At 38.5% G+C, this 22,332-nt stretch overlaps 1 protein-coding gene across 1 annotated transcript in view; it reads right to left on the bottom strand.

Moving 5' to 3' along the window:
• MYO16 (myosin XVI) overlaps positions 1–22,332 on the bottom strand; it is a 580,058-nt gene that overhangs the window by 252,444 nt on the left and 305,282 nt on the right. The window contains exon 20 of the mRNA XM_004704405.2: positions 4,406–4,478. Coding sequence (XP_004704462.1) covers positions 4,406–4,478 — 73 coding nt within the window. The remainder of the gene's footprint in view (positions 1–4,405; positions 4,479–22,332) is intronic.

Here is a 22,332-nt window from a genome sequence, read left to right as displayed (position 1 = left end):
CACCACCCATGAACACTTGGTTGGTTTCTCTATGTTCTCTCCCTTTTAGGAATACGTTGAGTCATTGCTAAGCATCGCCTAGATTAATAGTAAGGAGCGGAAAAGTGGTTTAAACTAATTCTATTATTCTCCTTCATTTATTAGCACTCCATGGTCCTAAATCATGAAGTTACTTGGGGATGATTGGCATCTCTATGATATTAAGTTTTTCTACCTAAGAATGCATTTTGCCATCAATTTCATATTATTTGATAACCTTCAGGAGCTTGTTAGAGTTTCACAGAAACAAGTCATGTGTTTTGGATAATGTAAACATGGTGTTTTTTTTCCATTACATCTAACAAGTTAACATGAAAAGATACAAAAGCAATTCATTTCATTTGTGGATTTTATAGCCTGCTCCTATGCCAACCCGCCTCCTCCTGTGCAGCAATCAACTCTTGGGTGGGGTGGGGGTCTTAGCTACCTAATCAAATATGGAGGCAAAACCGATTTTTACATGGTCGTTCCACTTCTCCTCCCTATAGCTGCCTTCCCTGTGGCACTGAACTTTGTAAGAGGAGGGGCATCGTTGTTTAATTTGCCACCAATCAACTTACTAGACATTATATATTTGGAACTCACTGCTTGCTTAATTCCAAAGAATAGCATTGCCATCAGTGTTTTAGAAAATATTTGAAGGGTTATGAAATTAAACTATTACCTAACAGAGACTGCGGTGACAAAATGTATTTATAATAGTTACCTAATCAAGGCAATGAATTCAGAGTGTGCCATGTGGTACTTTGGGGCTCAGATTATTTAGTATGTCTCCATTGATATGTTGAACCAGTGCCAAGTTATAACTTTATAGATTTTACTTGAAACATTATCTTAATTACATATTGAATTGGAAATAGTTCTGAATAGAATTAATTCTTAAGAATGTGAAATAAAACTGGATCAGCATATTTTATGAGCTGGAGCAAATTTTCATTTAAGATTGTCACAAGCATACATATTTTAGAGCTAATTGGTGGTAACGATGTTAGAGATGCTGCTGTTCTGGAATATTTCTTAATATCTACTCAAATTTGTCTCTGTTCTAATAATCAGGCAACCTTCTTATGGAGGAATAATTGCAAAAGTGTCATCGACTTATTACTGCAGTTCCATTCTTTAAAATTCCAACCGAAAAGACATTCATTAAACTGTGCCAGTTACAATTTCAAGTTTTCAGGGCTTGGCTTTCTGGTGAGCAATTGATAGATGGCCTAATAAGCCCAAGATAGAATAAAACAAATACACCACTCATATTTTCTAAGTCTGATTCTGAATACAGTCTTTCTTTTTTAATATTTTATTGAAAGTTTGCAATAGGAAAAAAAATGTTCAATTTCTATAATAATTTTTGGAATTGAGACTTGTAAATTTCAAACCAGGGACCTTAGAAAACTCATATGTAAATTTATGGATCTATTAAATCTGATGTAGAATGAAATTTGGAATAATCACAAGGAAAATAGGTTTATCTTTCTAAGTTACTTCTAGTTATAATTTTCTAAAAGAATAATACAAACATGCTAAGAAATAAAGAAACATATTTTATTGTTCATGACTTGTATGTAAGAATTTGTTTAGAGATTGTATTCATAAATCCCTAAAATTTGCTCTCTGTATTTAATAAAGAGTCATTCTTTACACTTGAAAAGAAAAAGACATTATTCCTTGGCATGTAGAATATGCTTACAGCCTTAGAATTTTAAGACACAGAATGGAAACAATTAATAAAGAGGTTAAAATAATTATTTTTATTTACATTATATTTTATTTACATAATTATAATGAAAGAAGTATGTTTAAATAAGAAAATAGCATATATATTCTATGGAGAACTCAGGTATTAATGTTTGCCACAGAGCATGGTCTTAAAGAAGAAATAAAGGAGAGAGCCTTTGAGATGATTAGCACATTATTGCCACTCTACGACAAGTTAGAAAAGTAAAAAGAACATAAAAATCATGTCCAGTTTCATGGGCTTAAGAATTATTAGTGGATTACTAGTAAAATTCTGGCATCTTAAAACAATACCCAAACTGAGGCAAGTATAAAAATCTCCTCTAAAATAAGCCTTTACTAAGTTAAATAAAGTTTGGGGGTGTGTATTAGTTGTTAGTCAAGATTCAATAAATAATCGGCATATCACTATTTTATATGGCTCGCCCAGAGATGGATAAACAAGTGACGCACACTGTAGACAGGAGACCTTGCTATTTCTAAGACCAGAATGTAAGAATTCAATACCTCTGGTGTACCACATTTGAATGCTTGGACTGAGAAACACATGGTAAGAAGAGGCAGGCTGTAGAACTGTAGTGCGTATTTTCTTTTCAATAAAATATATTTTATCAAATTAAAAAAATAGAAATCTCCCCTGATCAAACTTAGTATGATACATTGAGAACTATAATTTCAGTTCCTCAATGGCTACATTGTGTTTTGGAATGCTTTCCATTTCAATATTGTGTTTGCTTTTAAACTGAATTATTCAGATTATGTAAATGATTCCTGTGGCCCAAAAAAACTATGTAGGTAGAACTTCAGCTTTAAATAAATTATCAGTTAAATTAACGCACTACTTTTCACAAAACAAGTTTGGTACAACAATGCTTAATTGAATCTACTCATTAAGTAATGTGGTAGTCGTAAATTAGTAAAAAGCAACCGACACACAAACATTTTTGAAGTCCACTTGTCCTATCCAGGATCCTTAATACAAGTTAGCTATGGTTATTATTATTTGAGTCTCTTAGTTAGGAAAATGGTCAATACTCAATTGCTTCCCAAAAGTTTGAAGCTGTAAGTCAACACAGAAACCTTTCAGAAGAAATATCTCTCAATCTACTTAGCTCAAAACAAACAGAAAAAACAAATTCACTCTAAGACAGTGTAGAACCGCCCCTGCGGTTTCCCAGGCGGAGATAATGCCTGGGCGTGGAAAGCCCATCTTTCTCCCACGGAGCAGCTCGTGGTGTCCAGCTGCTGGTCTTGCAGTGAGCAGGACAACCAGATGCCAGTTCATCTGCCACTTCCCCAGCCAATCAGGGACAATCTTCTGGAGCACAACCCCCCTCCGGCACCCGGGGTTGCTCTGAACCAGGGTGTATTCGATTGAATACCCTTCTGTTGACCGCTTGCTAATATTTAGCATTGTCTTCTTACAGCAAAAAGCAAATTAAGAAACATTTCAAGTCATCCTTTTTTAAAAAAAATTAATTCTTGGATATAAAAGGAAGAGAGGAAAATAAAGACACTCTCTTCGGTCTTATTTGAGAGTGGGCTTTTTGTAAAGTTTTGCATAGCACATGGTTCATGCTGATTCACTCTGGATTAGGTGATTTAAGATCTACCCACAGAAAGATGCACTATTTTTCTGAAGTAAAAGCAGCTCAGCTTTAACACATTTTGAAGCATTCCCATTAATAGAAGCAGCTAGCCACCTATCCCTACATATGACAATGTTCTAGTGAACTGGAGGCGAATGCCTATGGTTCTATTCTGATCTAATCTCATGACTTTAGGGACATATTATTATTCCCATTTCAAAGAGGAGGACACCAATGCTCACATATTCGCCCTGCTGTCAGAAGTCACAATTCCAGTGAATTCTTTATCTAATCCTCTTCTAGCTACAGCTCTGTAAAAGAAAACAAGCTGAACATAAGACACGACAAACGAAAGTTCCCCAAACATCCATATTTTCACCCTTCTCCACCTTTCTTCTACTAATTTAATTTTGTTCTCTGCTGGCTAAAGCAGGTTCTCTGTCTAACCTCTCACTTAACTTTTAACTAGTAGGTATCTCTAATGTGGTAAAGTTATTCTTGAATTGATCCTGAAATATCCAGCATATTAGAGTGCTTTTCTAAATGTCTTAAATTATGAATGAAATAAAGTCACCAAAGTGTCTGCAGTAGAATTCAGTAGAATTCCAATGTCACATGTGTGAATGTCACAGGGAGGGGATGCACAAATAAAAGCATCTGTCACGTCCACTGAGGATTTTTACCAAAGTTTCTAAAGACCTTTGCTCTCCTTTCAAATCCAGAGCACCCTTTATGCTCTTGCATTCTTGAAATAGAGTTTCCATAAGCACAACACAATATCATTTTTAAGTGAATATGTCTACTTTCAGTTTAAAAAGAGATTATACTTCTATTTATTTAAAAAGTCCCCCATCAGGCCATATAAAAATAAGGAATGTATCAACAACTCAGGAATACTCATTTAAAGGCATAAAAGCAGAATATCTATTTTAATTCCACATTTGTAAGCAATTACACTAGAAATCTTCATTGAATGAAAAACTAATTTACAACACTATAAAAATGAAAGCACATGTGAATTTCAAAGAAATCCTACTTACTTGTTCAAATTCATTTTTTTGCAGTTCTTCAAAACCAAAGATGTCCAATATTCCAATAGTCAATGTCTGTATGCTTAAAAAACAATGAAATAATAAAGAATGAGTGGGCATACTCAACGTTCTTATATGATCCCCTGTTTATTGTACTTCAGGTCACTGAAGCCTGGCCACTAAGCAAACAACAATACCAACAAAAATGCCACAATTGTTACTGTTTTGATTTACACGCAGCTACATCCACTGATTTCTAAATTAATAATGGATGAGTGGTGCAGCACATGCATCTCGGAGACGTTTCTTGCTCCAGTCGACTCAGAATGGTTGGCTTTTCCTAAAAGAACCTGAGACTACATTACAAGTGAGTCAAAGCGCCAATATTTGTATCTTTGGTAACACAAAAAGGAAGACTAGCGATTTCTTCATCCCATTGAAGCACAGTAAATATTAAATCATAATTAAGTCATATGCCTGTTTTGTGAAATATATTTTAGTCACTTCAAAAATTATAATCTTTACAAATGCTTATAAAGGAAGAAAACAAAACATTAGGGTAAACTGAATAACTTATCTCTTTTATTTTCCAATGGAGATACCGTAATCTGTGTTAGAATTAACTACAGGATCACTGTGAGTAAATGGTTTTGCTTTTGACACCGGATGATGAAAACCACAGACCTCTAGCTCTACATGGTGACTGAGGTAGGGTGTAAAAAACTTAGTGTATTAGTCCTTAAAACTCTCTCTCTCATTGTGTGTGTGTGTGTGTGTGTGTGTGTGTGTGTGTTGGTGGTGGTAGCAGGGCAGCCATAACAGGGAAGACTGTGCTAGGGAGGGCTATGATGGGGAAGAATGCTTACAGACTGTTCTGTATAGAAAACTCCCAAATATCAATGAGGGGGAGTGCAGAGTGGGAACCCAAAGCCCATCTGTAGGCAACTGGACATCCTCTTGCAGAATGGTCGCTGGGAGGAGATGAGCCAGTCAGGGTGCAGTATAGCAACAATGAAACATACAGCTTTCCTCTAGTTCTTTAATGCTTCCTCCTCCTCTCCCCACTATCATGATCCCAATTGTACCTTAAAAATCCAGCTAGACCAGAGGATGTACACTTATACAGGTCACAGCTGGAAACACAGGGAATCCAGGACAGATGAACCCCTCAGGACCAGTGGTGAGAGTGGCAATACCAGGAGGATGGCGGGAAGGTGGGGTAGAAAGGGGGAACCGATCAGATCACAAGGATTTACATATAAATCCCTCCCTGGGGACAGACAACAGAAGAGTGGGTGAAGGGAGACATTTGACAGTGTAAGACATGACAAAATAATAATAATTTATAAATTATCAAGAGTTCAAGAGGGAGGTGGGGCTCAAGTAGAAAAAAAATGTTTTGAGAATGATGATGGCAACCAATGTACAGATGTGCTTGACACCATGGATGGATGTGTGGATTGTGATGAGTTATATGAGCCCCCAGTAAAATGATTTTAAAAAGAAAGAAAGAAACCCCCAAATGAGAGAGCATTTTAAAATGTTGACCCCAGAAAGGTATGTCCCCTTTCTTTGTCCATTTATACTGTTGATAGATGAATAAAAATCCCAAAAGCTAAATCCATTGACATTGAGTTGATTTCAACCCATAGCCACCACATGTAGGCTTTCCGAGCTGTACCTTACAGAGCAGATAGAATTAGTTAAACAGAATTATAGGTTATGTAAAGAAAGCCCTAGGAATCATAGCTGGCATCTAATTCTCCAATAAGTAGTTATTGTGTTTTATGTTAACACTTGTTTCTTAGAGCCTACATAAACTGAAGAGGGTGGTTAAGAGAAGGACGATAACTGAGTGATCCCCCCAAACCAAGCCCCTTGTCATCAAGCTAAATGGGACACAGCGCAGGGAACTAAAGCAACCACCCCACAGGGTGTCAGCGCTATAATCTTTATGGAAACAGACTCCCACGGCTTTCTCCTGCAGAGAAAAACGGCGTGTTCAAACTGCCGATATTTTTTAATTAAATCTTTTATTTCTCTTAATTTAAAAAAAATAATCATTTTATTAGGGGCTCATACAACTCATCCCAATCCGTACATACATCATTTGTGTCCAGCACATTAGTACATATTTGACTTCATCATTCTCACAACACCCTTGGTGTCAGCTCCTCATTTTCCCCCACCCTCCTCCCCACTCCCCCCTAAAACTGCTGACCTTTTTGTAAACAACTGAGTGCTTAACTACTAAGCCACCAAGGCCACATAGATGAAGATCACTGAAATGACAAATATTTTAAATTAGGCTAAGATAAATGTCTCATAGGATAATTGTACCCATGTTTCATCTACGAGGTAGGACATTTAAAAATATTTGCTACACAGTGCTCAATAAACTGCTCCTTATCACTGTATTTTTTATATAGCCAGGCCAATAATTGCAGTTTTTCTTGACTGATGTACTCTTTTTACCCTTAGGTTCCTGTAAAGATTGAGGCTCAGCAACCCCGCCGAGCAGTTCTGCTGGGTTCTCTATGGGGTCACGGCAAATCGGAACTGATGCCATGGCCCGGGGCTTGGTTGCACACCTATTTCCGTGGAGAGAAGTACAAGGGAGGACTGCAGGCAGGGATGAGGTTGGTGTTTGCGCAGGGCTAGACAGAAGGGAGGGAGCCGGGTGACTGTGCACTGGTCACCATCCCTATCTGATTCAACTTGCCAGAAACTGCAAACTATTTGCTGAAGTTCTAGAATGTTTTCAGACAACAATAAGTCATACATATAGATACATTTAGAGCAAAGAGTAAAAGGTAGGAACTCCCATATATATTTGCAATCTTGGTATCATAACCCTCTATTCCAAGTTCTCATCATAGATTGGAGAAAACCTTTAGAAGATTTTGATAAGCTAAGGAATAACCAGAGTTAACCTCACAATAAGTGCACCTTGCCAATTAAAACAAGAAGAAAAATGGTAAATCAGGTGATTGATAATCAGCAAATAGCTCATAGATTGGTTGGTGTCCTTCCAAATGATATATTCCTACAAATTCTACCTCGTATGGAAATAGGTTATTTGCAGATATATTTAGATAACATGAGGTGAGAGTGGAGTAGGGCGGGCCTTACTAGAATCTGGCTGATGTCCTTATACAACAAGACAGAAAGGAAAGACAGCCACGTGAAGAGAACAGGATGAGAGAGGCGCGGTGCCATGAGCCACAGAATCTCAGGGACCACTGCTGGGCACCAGAAGCTAAGAAAGGGACATCAGAAAGATTTTCCCTCAGATCCTCAGAGAGAGTCGACCCCAAAACTAAAGCCATGCCATCTCGTGCAACCACCACCCGGCCAATTCTCACTCCTAGGCTCCCTCCGGGACAGGGGGCAGAGTGCTAATGCTCCTCCTGGGCCTCTCAGGCTGTAAATCTCTATGGGAGCAGATTGCTTCTTCCTTCTGCCAGAGAATGGCTGGAGGATTTCAACCACAGATCTTGAGGTGAACAGTCCCATGCATGACCCACTGTGCCACCAGGGCTCCTAAAAACAAGCTTTGTCAAACACACACACACACTCACACTCACACACTCATTGCCATTGACTTGGTTCTCCTTGATGGTGACTCCAGAGTACAGGGCTAGAACTGCCTTCATGGGTTTCCCAACTCTTTATGGGAGTTATAGCCGGTGGTTTTGAACTGCTGACATTAAGGCTAGCAGTCCAACACAATGCATAACCACTACACCACTAGGACATAGCCTGTTACTTTCAGGAATTGTCTACTATTAACTTTGAGATCCATGCAGCTGCTCTCTAGGGCAGTATGTCTGGAGAAGATGGCTTACATTTTGCCTGATGTTTAACCAGTCCGAAGTTCCACTAGTCTGTGATCCCAAAAGGCTGACTCAGCATTGGCTCAATTTAAGGATTTTGTGCCAAGCAGGATTAAGCTGCCTTCTAAACTAACCAAAATACTTCCATAACTCACCGGGCATGATTGAGAACCAAGTCTGGCTTCTCGACACCACTAGATTTCCGTGCCCAAACAAAATTTGATAATGCATGATCTGAGTGAGATATTCTCTTTAATTCCCCATACCTACATGCAAGAAAGCAAGTTCAAAGCAGACAGATACCAGGGCATTTAACATTTTGTCTACTATCAAAGGTGTTGCCTTTCACTAATAGCCTGATGCAAATTAGGCTGCTTTCCAGAGTGTCAGGAGAGCTTGCAGGTGAATTCCAAGGCAGAATTGGAACAAAAACAGATCATCTCATTAATATGTCAATGTTGCCTATAGGGTTGAAATCCACTTGACCGGAGGACCTCTCAGCACCTCCTTGCCAGAAAGTGCATGTGGAGTTAAATGCCTGAGTAATAGGAGTCAAGGATCAATAAAGGAACGACAGTCATGCTGATGGTTCTGGCGGATGGACATTTTGCTGGCTAACAGTTTTTCTAACTGTCCTGACAAGGTTGCTATTGTAACCACAGGCACATATTTCATTTCATCATAAAAAACCAAATAAAGTTCTTTAAAAAAAAAGGAACGTGCTCTGTCTGTCAGTAGGTTGCAAAAGCAATTTTCAAACTGCCTTCAACTTGCATTTAGTTGTTCTGACAGGCTTTTTTCTTATCATATCATTTTTAACCACACTTTAATTGTGTTGCCAGACATAGTTTTGATCCAGCCTTCAAATTAAAACTTTAAAAATCAATACATAATTAAAGGAATGTTCTTTCACCAAAATTTATGTTGCTCTAAATTGCAAATTAATAATTTACCTTCCACAATGTTAATCAGGACCTTTTACCATTATCTTGCTCACTTACGCATGCCTTGCTGAACTTACTTCCTTTCTCTGCTTGCCAACCTCGGAGAAGTAAGAATGGTCATGGGATCACTGATATTTGTTCGCTTTCCCATAACTTCTCTCAAAATGATATACCGTCACTGTAGCATGTTCGACTCTCTAGCATCCGGCTGTTTCTGTCAAGGAAGGAGCCCCTGGGAGGGGAAAGGGCTAAGCATTGAGCTGCTAATGGATAAGCTAGGGGTTGACAGCCAGGGATGGGGTTCAAACAATTTAGCAACCAGTTTGCTGTCCCCATGATTTTAAAAAATATAATAAGTAAATAAATAAATAAACAGTCCCCTGAAAGGTAGTTTATTATTTCATACAGTTAATACTGAAATAAAAATAATGAAAGAGGCACACACAACTAGATTATGGTATAAGAAAGACTTTAAAATATTGATGAAAAATATTAAATAATACTTCATGTAAAACAATAAAACTGTTACGTAAAATATTTCCATATTGCTTCTTCATTGGTGTCTAGCATTTAAAGAATATTTGCAATATTCCTATAAAAATTTTTTCATCAGCTGTGTGATTTATCCTGAACCGTCTTTTCACTGTAGAAGTAGGATCTCGTTTCTTTAGGAGTAGGTCAATTAGACACTATTCATTGTGTTTGATATATTAGACATAGGTGATTTCTCTTCTCTGAACATACTATGTTCATCTTTGTAAAACCCCTTTCTGCTTCTGCTGAACATCAAACAATTGTTATGACAACCTTTTTAGCTTTTTGAACACTTTCAGAAATTGCATCCTCACTCACAGAATCTCAGGGGAATTTGGGGTAACACAGAGCAGAAATGAATGACCGTGTGTCTATTTCTGGCTGTTTGGCATTTTCTTTCTTAAGTTCTATGTTTGGTTACTGGTGTAACAAAGGCAAGAGAATTAAAATGTAAAATTTCATCAAAAGTATAATGAGTTCTTTGAAATGAATAAATGAATACCATTACTGCATAGTTCCACCTAATTTTGTATACTTATGGATGGAATGAACATTACAACGGACATTGAGAATATGCTGCTGCGGGGATGCATGTTACAAGAGAGGAAAGGATGTCAGTTTGTGATTTCTGCATCACTTTAACCACCGATTCACTGAACTCGACAAAAAAAATCAGGAATCTGCTCTGTGGATCCAGTGTGAGCCGGCTGAATCCCACGACTGTTTACATCTACCCAGAGATTCCTAAGAGGAAAGGGCGGGCAATCTACGTCCAGATGTCACAGCCTAGTAGAGCCGAGGAGGCAGTTGGTTGTTCTCTGCATCCATGGAGGCCCGGGAACACTCAATGCTAACTGTTGGCTTGTTTGTTTGCTGCCAAGGCAAACTGGCCATTGCGTATGGAATGAGGTAAGAGAGCCAGAGAGAGATCCTCATAGGAGTTCATGGAAAATGCATTTCTTCAGAAAAGAACCTGCTTTTTCTTGACTGCTAGTCTCCCCACTGTATGTCCAGTCTTGGCCAAAATCAGACCCTTCTCACACCTCTCTGGCCTGGTGCTTCATGAGTCTTCCTCCAGTCTACTTCAGTTCATGAAGCTTCTCCCATCATTTTGTAAGTAGCTAGACTGAATAAACAAACATACAAACTTATTTTCCTCAAGTGAATTCTGACTCCTTAGGCAGAGTAGACCTGCCCCATAGCTTTTGGAAGGCTGTGGTTTTTACAGACTCAGACTACGACTTCTTTCCCTCAGAGAGTAGCTGGTCCACGTCAATGGCCAATGTTCCAGGAAGAGCAAAGCGATTCGGCGCTGTGCTTTCAGGGCTCTTTACAGATTAAGTACGATGAAGGATGCAACCAAGATGCACACCGTTTCCAGTTTGAAATCAAGAAGCTGTCCCTTGTTGTGTTCTCATCCTGTCTCCTGGTCTGTGTTTAGGTTCCACAAGGACCCAGGAGAATGTTCTAGAATTCCCATTCTTCACGATCGTTCCACTTTGTTGTTAACCAAACGGTCAAACGCTTTTGCAAAATGGGTACAACACTGGTAACACCTTTCTGACATTCTGCTTTCAGTCTAAGGCCAACTGTCATCAGCAAAGACACTCCTCATTCTATGTCCTTTCTGAATCCACTTGAACACCAACAAGTTCTGTTGATGGGTGCCTGGTCATTCTTAATGATCTCCAGCAAAATATGGCTTACACGTGATAGCAATGGTATTAGCTAATGACGTCCACCTTGCTTTGGAACACTTTCCCACAGACAGTGCCCGGATATGGATCTCTTATATTTATTTAGACAGGTGGCTGTCTTTCCAATATCTTAGCAGAGGTAAGGGAGTGCTTCAAACATTACATCTTTTTATTGAGAATTCCAATTGTTGCTGCTCCATAAATTTCTGGAGGCTTTGTTTTTTTCCCAGTTTGGTGCAATTTGGCCTCATCCTTCAGTATTATCTGTTCTTGATCATATGCTACCTCCTCAAGTTTTGGCGTTAGCAAAAAACATTAAATACACTATGAACTGCCAAAAGAACAAACAAATCTGTCTTGGCATATGCACAGCCAGAATGTTCCTTAGAAATGAGAATGGTGAGGCTTTGTCTCACAGACGTTGGGCATGTCAGCACGAGGGAGCGATTCCAGGAGGGCACATCAGGCTGGCGAGCAGGGGGAGAGCAAACAAAGGAAGATCGTCGGTGAGATGGATTGGCCCAGTGGCTGCAACATCGCATGGGCTCAAGCACAGCGATGATTGTGGGGCTGGAACACCACCGGGGAGTTTAATTCTGTTATTGGTGAAGTCACGATGGGTCAACAGTGACTCGGCTGCAACGAACAACTACAACAAAAACATGGTTATGAGGAATTTAAAAAAAGATCTTCTAATCTTTTAAAAATTCACTCTCAAGTTCAAGTGTTTACTGTGGCATTACCAGTTCTACTGTGACTCATGGATGCATTGAAGCATAGGAGAGGGGACTATTCAGGGTTAAACCAGAAAACCATTTAGTAGGGAAGCTGTATTTTCAGAGCCAGAGAATTATCCTAAGACATTGCACTGCTGTTCGTGGAGCTTTACGGTAGGCTCTTCCATTTAGAGACTAGTGAGACTTCCTGCAACAACTACCCCTGTCCATTCATGGAAACTTGCCTGGACTGATAAGTTCTATTATGAGCTTTGCTAGCATTAGATCAACCTGGCAATATTACAATATAATAGTTGTTCCAATTCTTGGTAATAAGAGCTAACCAGATATCATCATAACTGTTCTGAAACTATGAGCAATCCACAGCCCAGGGACATTACTATCCCTTCACTATTTAAGTCCATCCATTAAACAGTATAGTAAACTTACTACAGCCTCCTGTCTGTTAGCAGTTAGATACATAGGCTTTTCAGTCTACTGGGAATCAATGAAATGAGAAAATGAATTCTTGAATTTAGTTTGGGTGAATTACTTGATCCTTACCTCGTTAAGGCATGCAGTTCTTTTAGATCTAGTAATAACTCGATTTTAAAATCGCTTGTTGAAGAGATTCTCAAGTGTGTGTTTCAGTACTGTGATCAACTCAATCTGCAACCTCTGAATATTCACGACTAGGTTTCCAGGATGGTGCGCTTTAAGCCTCAACAAAAAAAGGAACACATTTTCCTTGGCCATAACCCCTTTTTAAATTTTAATTTGTTTTAGGTACAGATTGAAGGACTGACATGTCGGACCCTGGTAGCATAGTGGGTAAAGTTCTCTGCTGCTAACCACGAAGTCGGTGGTTTGAACGCACTTGCCAATCCCTGGGAGAAAGCGGTGGCACTCTGCTTCTGTCAAGATTGACAGTCACAGAGACCTTCGGAGGGCAGTTCCACTCTGTCCTATCGGGTCCTCTGCAACCAGAATTGACGTCAAGATTTTGAATGTGAAGGATTGACAGCCCATGGAACTGCTTCTGGAAAATACTGTTGTTGTTTGCCGCCAGGTGCCATCAGTTCAGTTGCCATCCAGAGCACCCGCATGCACAACAGAACAAGCCGCTGCATGGGGTGTGCCATCCTTACAATGACTGGTAGACCTGAACACGCTGCTGCAGTCAGTGTCAATCCACTTCGTTCCACTTCCTCTTTTTGATTGTTCCTCTGACATTACCAAACAGGATGTTCTCCCCCGAGGACGACGGGTCTCTCCTGCAATATGTACAAAGCAGGGCAGACAAAGTTTTGCCCTCCTCCCCTCTGGCCTTGTTTCTTTCAAGACAGATCAGTTTGTCCTTGTAGCAGTCCATGGTGCTTGCCATGTTCTATTCAGATGCATGGATTCGCCTCAGGTCTCTTATACTCAAGGTCGAACTTCCACAGGCATAGGAGGCCTCGATGGAGAATACCATGGCTGGGATCCGGCGCACCTTCATCACCCAAGTCATATCTTTGCTTTTCTATTCTACAGTGATCTTTTGCATTACTGATAGAATAAACTTCCTGATCCCTTCATGCCGCTGAAGAGAGAATCAGGCGAAAACTGTTGGTAATAAATAAAAAGGAGGGCGGATAAGAAGCAAGAACAGCCACAATGTCGAGATCAAATCAATGGTCTATTTCCCTTCCCTTTAGTGGCATCCATATTAATCTGCATGACATATGCACTTCTCACACTGTACACCAATTAGATCATTGTAATTTGTCTTTAGTATGTTGATTTAGTCATTTGACTGGAATCATAACAGTTACTATATTCAATATCTTTTCAATTAAGCAATCTATGGATTACCCTCAATCTGGAGGAAAATATGTCTGGAAAATGGTTTTTAAATGTATTTTTAAATAAAAATCAAAGGAAGCTTGACATTAAATCATTACAGTTTTAAAAACTCAAGTCATAAAAGTGACTTCTGTCCTGGGTGTTAAAAAGCACCAATTAGCCTGATCTAACAAGTTAAGTGGAGTTAGTTCAAGAGATTCAGATACTAGGTTTGACGGACATTTTCTCCACCTTACACTGATGTGGAATCATAGACTCCTGTCTGGAAACCCCACGTAAGACCAGAGAGATACGTGCCCCCAAACTACCATGTTCAGGTATAGATGACTGAGTGCTTAGCAAATGTCCAGAGATTGGAGGGCTTACGATTCTCAGGGCATCCATGCTTTACTAAGACTTCCTTAATGCAGACGTGGGAAGCCTTTTTCCTGCTAAGGGTCAGGTGGACATTTATAGCATCATTCCAACATCGTACTTGTCAGGCACCTATTTAACTCGTCCCTCAATGGAAGTTGGACGCTGTGCACTCCTTCTCCTGGGTGAGGCACATGATGCTGTCTGGTCTGGGTGACTCCAGGGCCCTCGGAGAGCCCTCAGGTGGGGCATCCCACATTCCTGAATTCATGTCACATGGCTCGCTGGGATAGAAACCAAACCTTTCATTTTCCATTGTCCTCGTTGCAAACATTTAAAACTCAGTTAAAAGATAACATTGCTGTGCTCATTATTTAGCTTCCAGCCTGGGCTCTTTTTCTTTATCCTGTTTCTGACAGCCTTCAAGGTTGGAGGCATTTTTGAAAAAGCTCCAGCTTTTATGGCAGACACATTAAGATTAGTAGCCCGATTTCCTCTGTCCTGGCTGTGTGACTTTGAACCATTACTCAACCTCTCTGGAGTTTGATTTCCTGATCCACGAGGAGAGGTTAGTACCGACCATCGCTAGTGCCAGTCTTAACAGAGCGCATCCCCTCTCAAAGCCGGGCTCACTTACAGGCAAGGGGGCAAAATTGTACCTCCTCTCATTTCTAAACCTGCCCAGATAAGGAAATCAGAGTTGGGAGAAAAATACAATGGAGAAAAGAAAAGTTAAAAGTATGGAGTTGAAAAAGAGAAAATAAAAGGTAAAGAGAGAAAAAACAATGTTCTTTTACTTAAAAAGCATATGCTCTTCATTTTGAAAATTATATTTTTTAAAAGGCTAGCTTAATATTTAAACAGTGGTACTGACATTTCCTTCCTGGTATTTTCTTCAGGGAGCGGCAGGGTCACCAAGAACAGAGTGGGACATTATGCTCTCGTTTCTCAATGGCTCTGCAGCACTATTTATTTTGGCAGAACTGCCACTATGCTCAAGTGACAGGTGCAGAGGAGCATAATCAATATAGATTTGGTTAACTCTATTGGGCAGGACAGGTTATCATGAGGTTCAAAAGAGGCCAAATACATTTCCCTAGTTAGAAATGAAACCAGAGTGCAGGCATGGCTAGCAATGCAGTGACTTTTGTCCTTTGTATAAAATATACCATTTTTAGCTTGGGTACTTTGGGCTCCAGACAAAAAAAAAGCAAAAAGGAGAATGCAATGAGTTTCATTTGCCTTATAAATCACTGAATATTTATATATATATATATTATTGAACCTCTTTCATTCTCAAATACTATTTTCAAACACCATATAAGTTCTTACCAAAAAGGAAAAACACGTAGTGTTGGATCCTAAAAATGTCAGTCTTAGAAATCTGACAAACCCATTTTGTCTACTCACCCCCTGGAAACACATACTTATGACTTCTTACTGACTCAGTATCGGCACTGGGTTTGAAATAGTCGATCAAAAATGTATTGGTCAATATACAAGCCCTTATTAATTTAACCGTTATTTTTGTCAAAGTCAATGGTAATTTTGGTATTTAGTATAGAAAATGAGAAGCATAACTTATATATTTGTCATGTGGTAATTTAAAATTATTTTTGAGAATTATAATTTTGACATTGTTTTGGTAAAAGCCTAATGCCTTTTTATTCCTTTTGATCCTGTGTTTGGAGAGCAAAAATAAAATGATCTCATGAAACGATGAAGAAACAAATGCACAATTACAGAGAAAAGGTGTTTAGCTCTTTAGGAAATCATTATACAAATGGGTGTTTTGGTAAGGAAATGGAGCAGAAGGAGAATTATTTAGAAAGCAGGTTCCATCTCAGACATTTTGCTAAATGGTGTAGCTTTGGTTGTCATGGTAATAAGCACCATGATTTTAAAAAGTCTAGCAGAAATAGAAATCTCTTACACTATGTTCATAAGAATCAAAAAGATCTCATTATTTAATGAAAGAGAGAAAATGTTCTCCCGTTTGGACCAAGGAGAGAAGAGCCTTTGGTGTCAAATTTATTTTCCTGACAAGCAGCTTGGTGCTTTCTCTCTGAAACAACATAAAGACAAACTATTTACGAGGACCCAACAAAGGGAGCAAAGCGGCATTCAAGCAGCAGCATGGGGTGCAGGATGGACGGGGGTCCGGAAATGCCTGGAAAATGTAAAAGGTACCTCTAACTCAAACACCATGTAAGTCCTAGCAAGCACAAAGTAGCAAGAGAAAATATTGCATAGCAAGGAGAGAATGAAACGACAAAAATTAGCAAAATAAAATATCAAAAACATCATAAAGAACACTATAATACATTTACGTTTGAAAATAAAGAGTACTCATTGGTACTTTCTAACAAGGCTAATAAATGAATATGTAGGTCTGCATACACACACACAATAAGGAGGGAGAAGAGGAAATAAAATAATCAGATTAGATTGGATAAGCTTTAATGTTTAAAAGGCATTCCTCCCTACATTGCCTATGAATTTGAAGGACAGTGTCAGTAGAAAGTCTAATAAGCCATCAGTCACCCTTAATACAAACTGCTTTAGAGAAGAGAAAAACAGAAAACAGCTTATTCCGTGATAGCAAAGGACATACTAAAAGAAAAAAATACCATGTCATCTCATTAATAAAACATTGCAAACTCCTAAATAAAGACTAGGAAACTCAATCTAAATACTACTTGACCAAAGACAGCTCAAACTATAGAATTATTCAACATCAAAAAAATTGTACCAATGATGAGAGCAAAATAAGGGAAATGATTTCTTTAATAATCTCAATGATAAAATCTCAATATAGAAAATATTGATATAATTTTGTATTAATCCTCCATCCATCCGTCCATCTATCCAGGCTTACTTAGCAAATAAAACAGTTAACAAATATTACTTTCTAGGGTCCTAAGGAAACATAATGCTTAACAGCAAATATTTAGAAGCATTTCCATGCACTTGTAAGCATAACAAAGATATTCACAAATGCCACCATTTTTCAGCATTTTACTGGCAGCACTAGCCAGTGCAATAAAATAAGAAAGGGGGAAAAAAAAACAGAGAGAGAAAGAGATGAGAAACAAAACAAAAACATGTAGGATTCTGTACACTAAAAATATAGTTTATAGGGAAAGATTTTAGAACCGATAGAAAAGCTCAGTGAGGATCCTAAATATAAAATTGCCATATTCAAAATATTCCAATAAACAGCATGTAATTAGAAAAATAACTCCAGTAATAGCAACAAAATTATGAAGTGCCTGGAGAAAAAGTCGAATAAAATGTGCAAAATTTTGATGAAAAAATACAAATATTAATATGGAATGAAGTGATACAGAAGTAAACCAAACTACAGATCATTTTTGTAGAAGTAAAGAATAATGACCCTAACAAGATTAATTTCTCTCCCATTTAATAAAAAATGCCATCCTGGCTCAAATCTGAGTGATGTTTTAAATAAACTAATTCAAATTGTTTATAATCTACACAGATAAAGAAAGGTGCAGGGATAATAAAATACCAAGAAATAAAAATATTACTGTACTTATATTGTTGATAATGCCTTTAGTCAAGTCGGTGAAAAAAATCAAGAAGGGATGCAGGCATGTTGCCAATGATAACCACAGCTGGGTAAGCTAATGAAACAAATAAAATGATATCTGTCCCTTGCATATATTCCTGATGCACATGAAATCCAAAGCTTTTAGGAAAAAATGTAAAGTGAGATCAGAGTAGGAAAAAACATTGTCTGAGAGGCTAAAATCAGCGTTCTGTATGCGATTATATAAGTGGGGACAGTCCAGGTCCAGGAGGTGTGGTTTTTGTGATAGCCCTATGGGCAGGTCGCCCTGGACAGTGCAAAACCTACACTGTCAAAAGCAGTTCAGCTTCACTGCAAATCCCCCAAATGCAGACTAATGCCCTCTTCTCGGTTCTTCCACTAAATTGCAAAAAATTTAAACAGATACCCAGGATATGAGCTGCAATACTATTTGCAATTAACAAGAAATCGAAAGAGACTTAAGTGCCATTAATAGAAAAACAGAGAGAGAAATTGGGTATTCTTCATCTCTGGGAACTAAGGCAGCAGTTTAAAAGAGTGGATTATCTTGTTATCTATCAATATAGACAAATCTAAAAATCTCTAGAGTTAAAAGGGAAGTGCTTGGTACAATATACCCTCTGGTAGTGCTTCTGTAATTTGTTTAATGACTCACAAAATATCATATATTTGCTATGAAATCTAATATCAAGAGAGATAGAGAAAAAACAAATAGTGCAACACTGCGTGTCTCTGGGGAGCTACAGAGATGAATGGAGCCAGATAGGAAAATAAAGGAAACGGAACCCGGTAGCTGTAATGATCTATTTCTTCACGTTAATAAAAATCTGAAGCAAAAAGTTCAGTATGCTAATCGTTGTTTATTCTAGATGCTGGTTAAATGAATGGTTTCTCCACAGTTCTTGTGCTTTTTGGATTGCCTTTTCCCAAAAAGAAAACACATAATTAAGAAAGAGATTATAAGGGGAAACGTTCTATCGCTTAAGTCATTTTTCATCTAAGTGATCCACAGCAGGTATTTTAGTATTTTTAGGACAAATATGAACTTGAATCATGCAACCATTAGCTCGCAATCTGACTCAGGAGACGAGGAACGCTACTCTTGCTCACATCCATGTTGTGGGGTATGACGACGGACCCCGAAGAACAGATGTGTAGGAAGCACAGGAAGACAAAACCAAACAAAGCCCACAGCCATGGCTTTCATTCTGACCCTGAAGGGCTGAGTAAAACTGATCCCGGGATTTCCAGAGCTGAAAATCTATGGGAGAACAACCTCACTCTTCTCCCAAGGAGTAACTTAAGGGATTTGAACTGCCAAGTTTGCAGCTATCAGTCCCACACTTAACCTCATACACCACCAGGTGTCCTTAAGGAGGCATGGCTAGTTCATCATTTCCTGATGGAATATGTTGTTTGATTTCTTCACAGCTTCTTTCATGAACATTGCTTGCAGATACAAGTAAAATGAAACATGTCGTCTCAATCGTCATTTTTCATGATGGTACTTATTGGTCCAGTTGTGTGACATTTTTTTTCCTCCTGTTGAAGTGCAGTTCACACCAGCAGCTGTCATCCATATCTACAGTACATTCTTGAATACTGATCACACTTTTGTTTTAAAAACCCAAATCTTGTAGCATATGGAAAGAGCTCCAAATTGCTTTTACACTTAGGAAGCACACCTAGGGCTTCATACTAATATGGGGTAGTCTTTCCTGCAGCTGTATTAGCAAATTGCCTCTGCTTATAAACGAGAAGCAGAAAATCCATTAGATGAAAGTTGAAAACTGTCCAGTCATGTAAAGTGCTTATAGGTGATCTGTCCAAGTGGCATCCGCATAAACAGTCATCTAATTGATGTCTTCAATGGTTTGTCTCTAGCAAAGCAAATAGATGTTATGTCCTTAGCTCCATCTTCATATGTCCTGCAGCATTTTATGAATGAAGTTGTTAACTGTTGCTAATGTGAGAGATCTTTGACAAATAACTGGGCAGCCGGAAATCTAATCACAACTAAAAACAATCTTATAAATCAGATTAACATATTTACTGTCAGCTTAGTGGTTTTCAAAATAATGTTACCCATTTATCAGGAGGTATCTCAGTGTATTTTTTAAAAGCATTTATCTTTTACCTAAAATTTGAAGGAGAATTCTTAATTAAAAAATAATTCAACAACAAAATCATCACCAAATATTTTTCCTGTAAAATCTCTCATGGACCTTCAGTAGACTGTGCACTTAACAACAACATCATGTATGACTTGGGAATACTAATTTGAAATTAATTAATTTTATCATCAATAAGCTCAGAAATTAATAGGTCGTATGCATGGATGTTCAGGTGAGGATACCTACTAATCCCACAAATTATATGCAAAACCTTATGCATCTGTGAGTGTCTGTGTATGCCACCCTTTTGATTCTCAAACTGTATTTTAACCTAAAATTTTAAAGAGTGGGATACAACCCTGGGTACGTGGAGAAAGTCCTGCATGATGGAGTACAATTGGGCAAAGAAGAAGTGAAATGTTCACTATTTGCAGATGATCTGATTTTACATATTGAGAATCCTAAAGTGTCCACAATAGGGCTGGTGGACACAATAGAAGCGCTTTGTAGAGTGTGCGGGATACAAGATTAACAGCAGAAATCGATTGGGTTTCTATAGCAGTGATGAGAATACTGAAAAAGATATCAAGGAAACAATGCCATTCACAAGAGCCGCACAAAGCCTGAAATACCTAGAATAAATGAACTAACCATACAAACAAAAGACAGGTGCAAAGTAAACTACAGAACATGATTATAAGACATCAAAGGGACCTACACAAATGAAGAATATCCCATATTCATGGATCAGAAGACACAATGTTATGAAAATGTCAAAATGTTAAAGCAATCTACAAATTCAATGCAATCCTGATACAAATTCCAGCATCATTCTTTAAAAAAAAAAAGAAGGCAAAACAAATTACCAATTTCATATAGAGTGGGAAGAATCCCAGGCAAAGAACTCCTCAAAAAGAAGAACAAAGTAGGTGGTCATGCACTCCCTGACCGCAAACCCTACTATCCAGCCACAGTTTGTCAAAGTAGCCTGGTACTGATGTGATAGAGACACAGACCAAAGGATCCGGACAGAAAACCCAGAACTAAAACATCTACATATAGACAACTGATTTTTGAAAAGGCCCAATAAGCAGTCAATGGAAAGCAGATGCCCTCTTCAATAAATAGTGTGGGAAAAACCTGGATGCCCACCTGCAGAAGAATGAAAAAAGACCCATATTGCACTCACAAAATCACACTAAAGGTGGATCAAAGACCTAAGCATAAAATCCAAATCAATCTGGATCATCAATATGAAAATCAAGACAAATCTAGGTGCCCTAGTGGGGGGAATACACGGGCTGTCAGAGATAACAAAGGGAGCACACTCCATGGAAGACAAAACAGAAATTAAAAATAAAACAATTGTGTACTTGGAAAGACTTTATACAAAGAGTAAAAAGAGAGCTCACAGGTTGGGAAAAAAACCATTTAGTAGCAACAGAATGGACAAAGGACTAATTACTAAAATCTACAGTATACTACAAGCCTACAAATAGAAAAAACAAAAAACAAACTAATGACCTTCAGACGATTCACAAAGGATGACACTCAAATGGCTAATAAACATGTGAGGAAATGTTCCTGTTCACTAGCCATCCTGGCAATTCAAGTCAAACAATCACGAGCTACCATCTAACACCATAACTGTAGCCCGATTAAAAAAACAAAAAACAAAAAAAACTGAGAACAACAAATGCTGGAGAGGGTGTGGTGAGAGCAGAACTCTTATCCATCTAACTCTTATCACTGCTAGTGGGCTTGTAAATACCTATAGCTACTGTGGAAGGCGATGTGGCAATTCATAAAGACAGATGGCAATTGAAATACCGGATGACCCAGCAAGATCATTACTAGACATATACGCAAAAGAAATAGGAAACACCTCACGAGCAGATGCATGCTCCCCCATTATAATTGTAGCACACTTCACAAGAGTGCTAGCATGAAGATGGAAACAGCCTAAATTCCCACTGGTAGAATATTGTGTTTTAAAACAAAATCTCTCATTTACACACACAATGCATAGTACACATCCCCCACAAAACAACCTTCAACTAAGAAACAACTCAAGATGACGGAGGGATCTGGAAGGCATGCTGAGTGAAGTTAGTCAATCACAGAAGAACAAGTATTGTGTGAGTCCACAGCTATAGGAACAAGCAGCATAGTGGGTACAAGCTCAGCTTGTAAGGCATCCACTCTGGGCCAGACCGTCTGGTAAAGTCCGACTGGCCCCAATGCACCAGACACCATCTACTCTTGGTACGTGGTTGGAAGGTCACCTTGCCAGAGGGTGCCTCACAAAAGCTGGGATCAAAT

The sequence above is a fragment of the Echinops telfairi genome, unplaced genomic scaffold (genome assembly GCF_000313985.2).
Source record: "Echinops telfairi isolate 266 unplaced genomic scaffold, ASM31398v2 ScPeMD7_7467;HRSCAF=8505_1, whole genome shotgun sequence".
NCBI classification, from domain to species: domain Eukaryota; kingdom Metazoa; phylum Chordata; class Mammalia; order Afrosoricida; family Tenrecidae; genus Echinops; species Echinops telfairi.
This window is presented reverse-complemented; position numbering and strand designations above follow the sequence as displayed.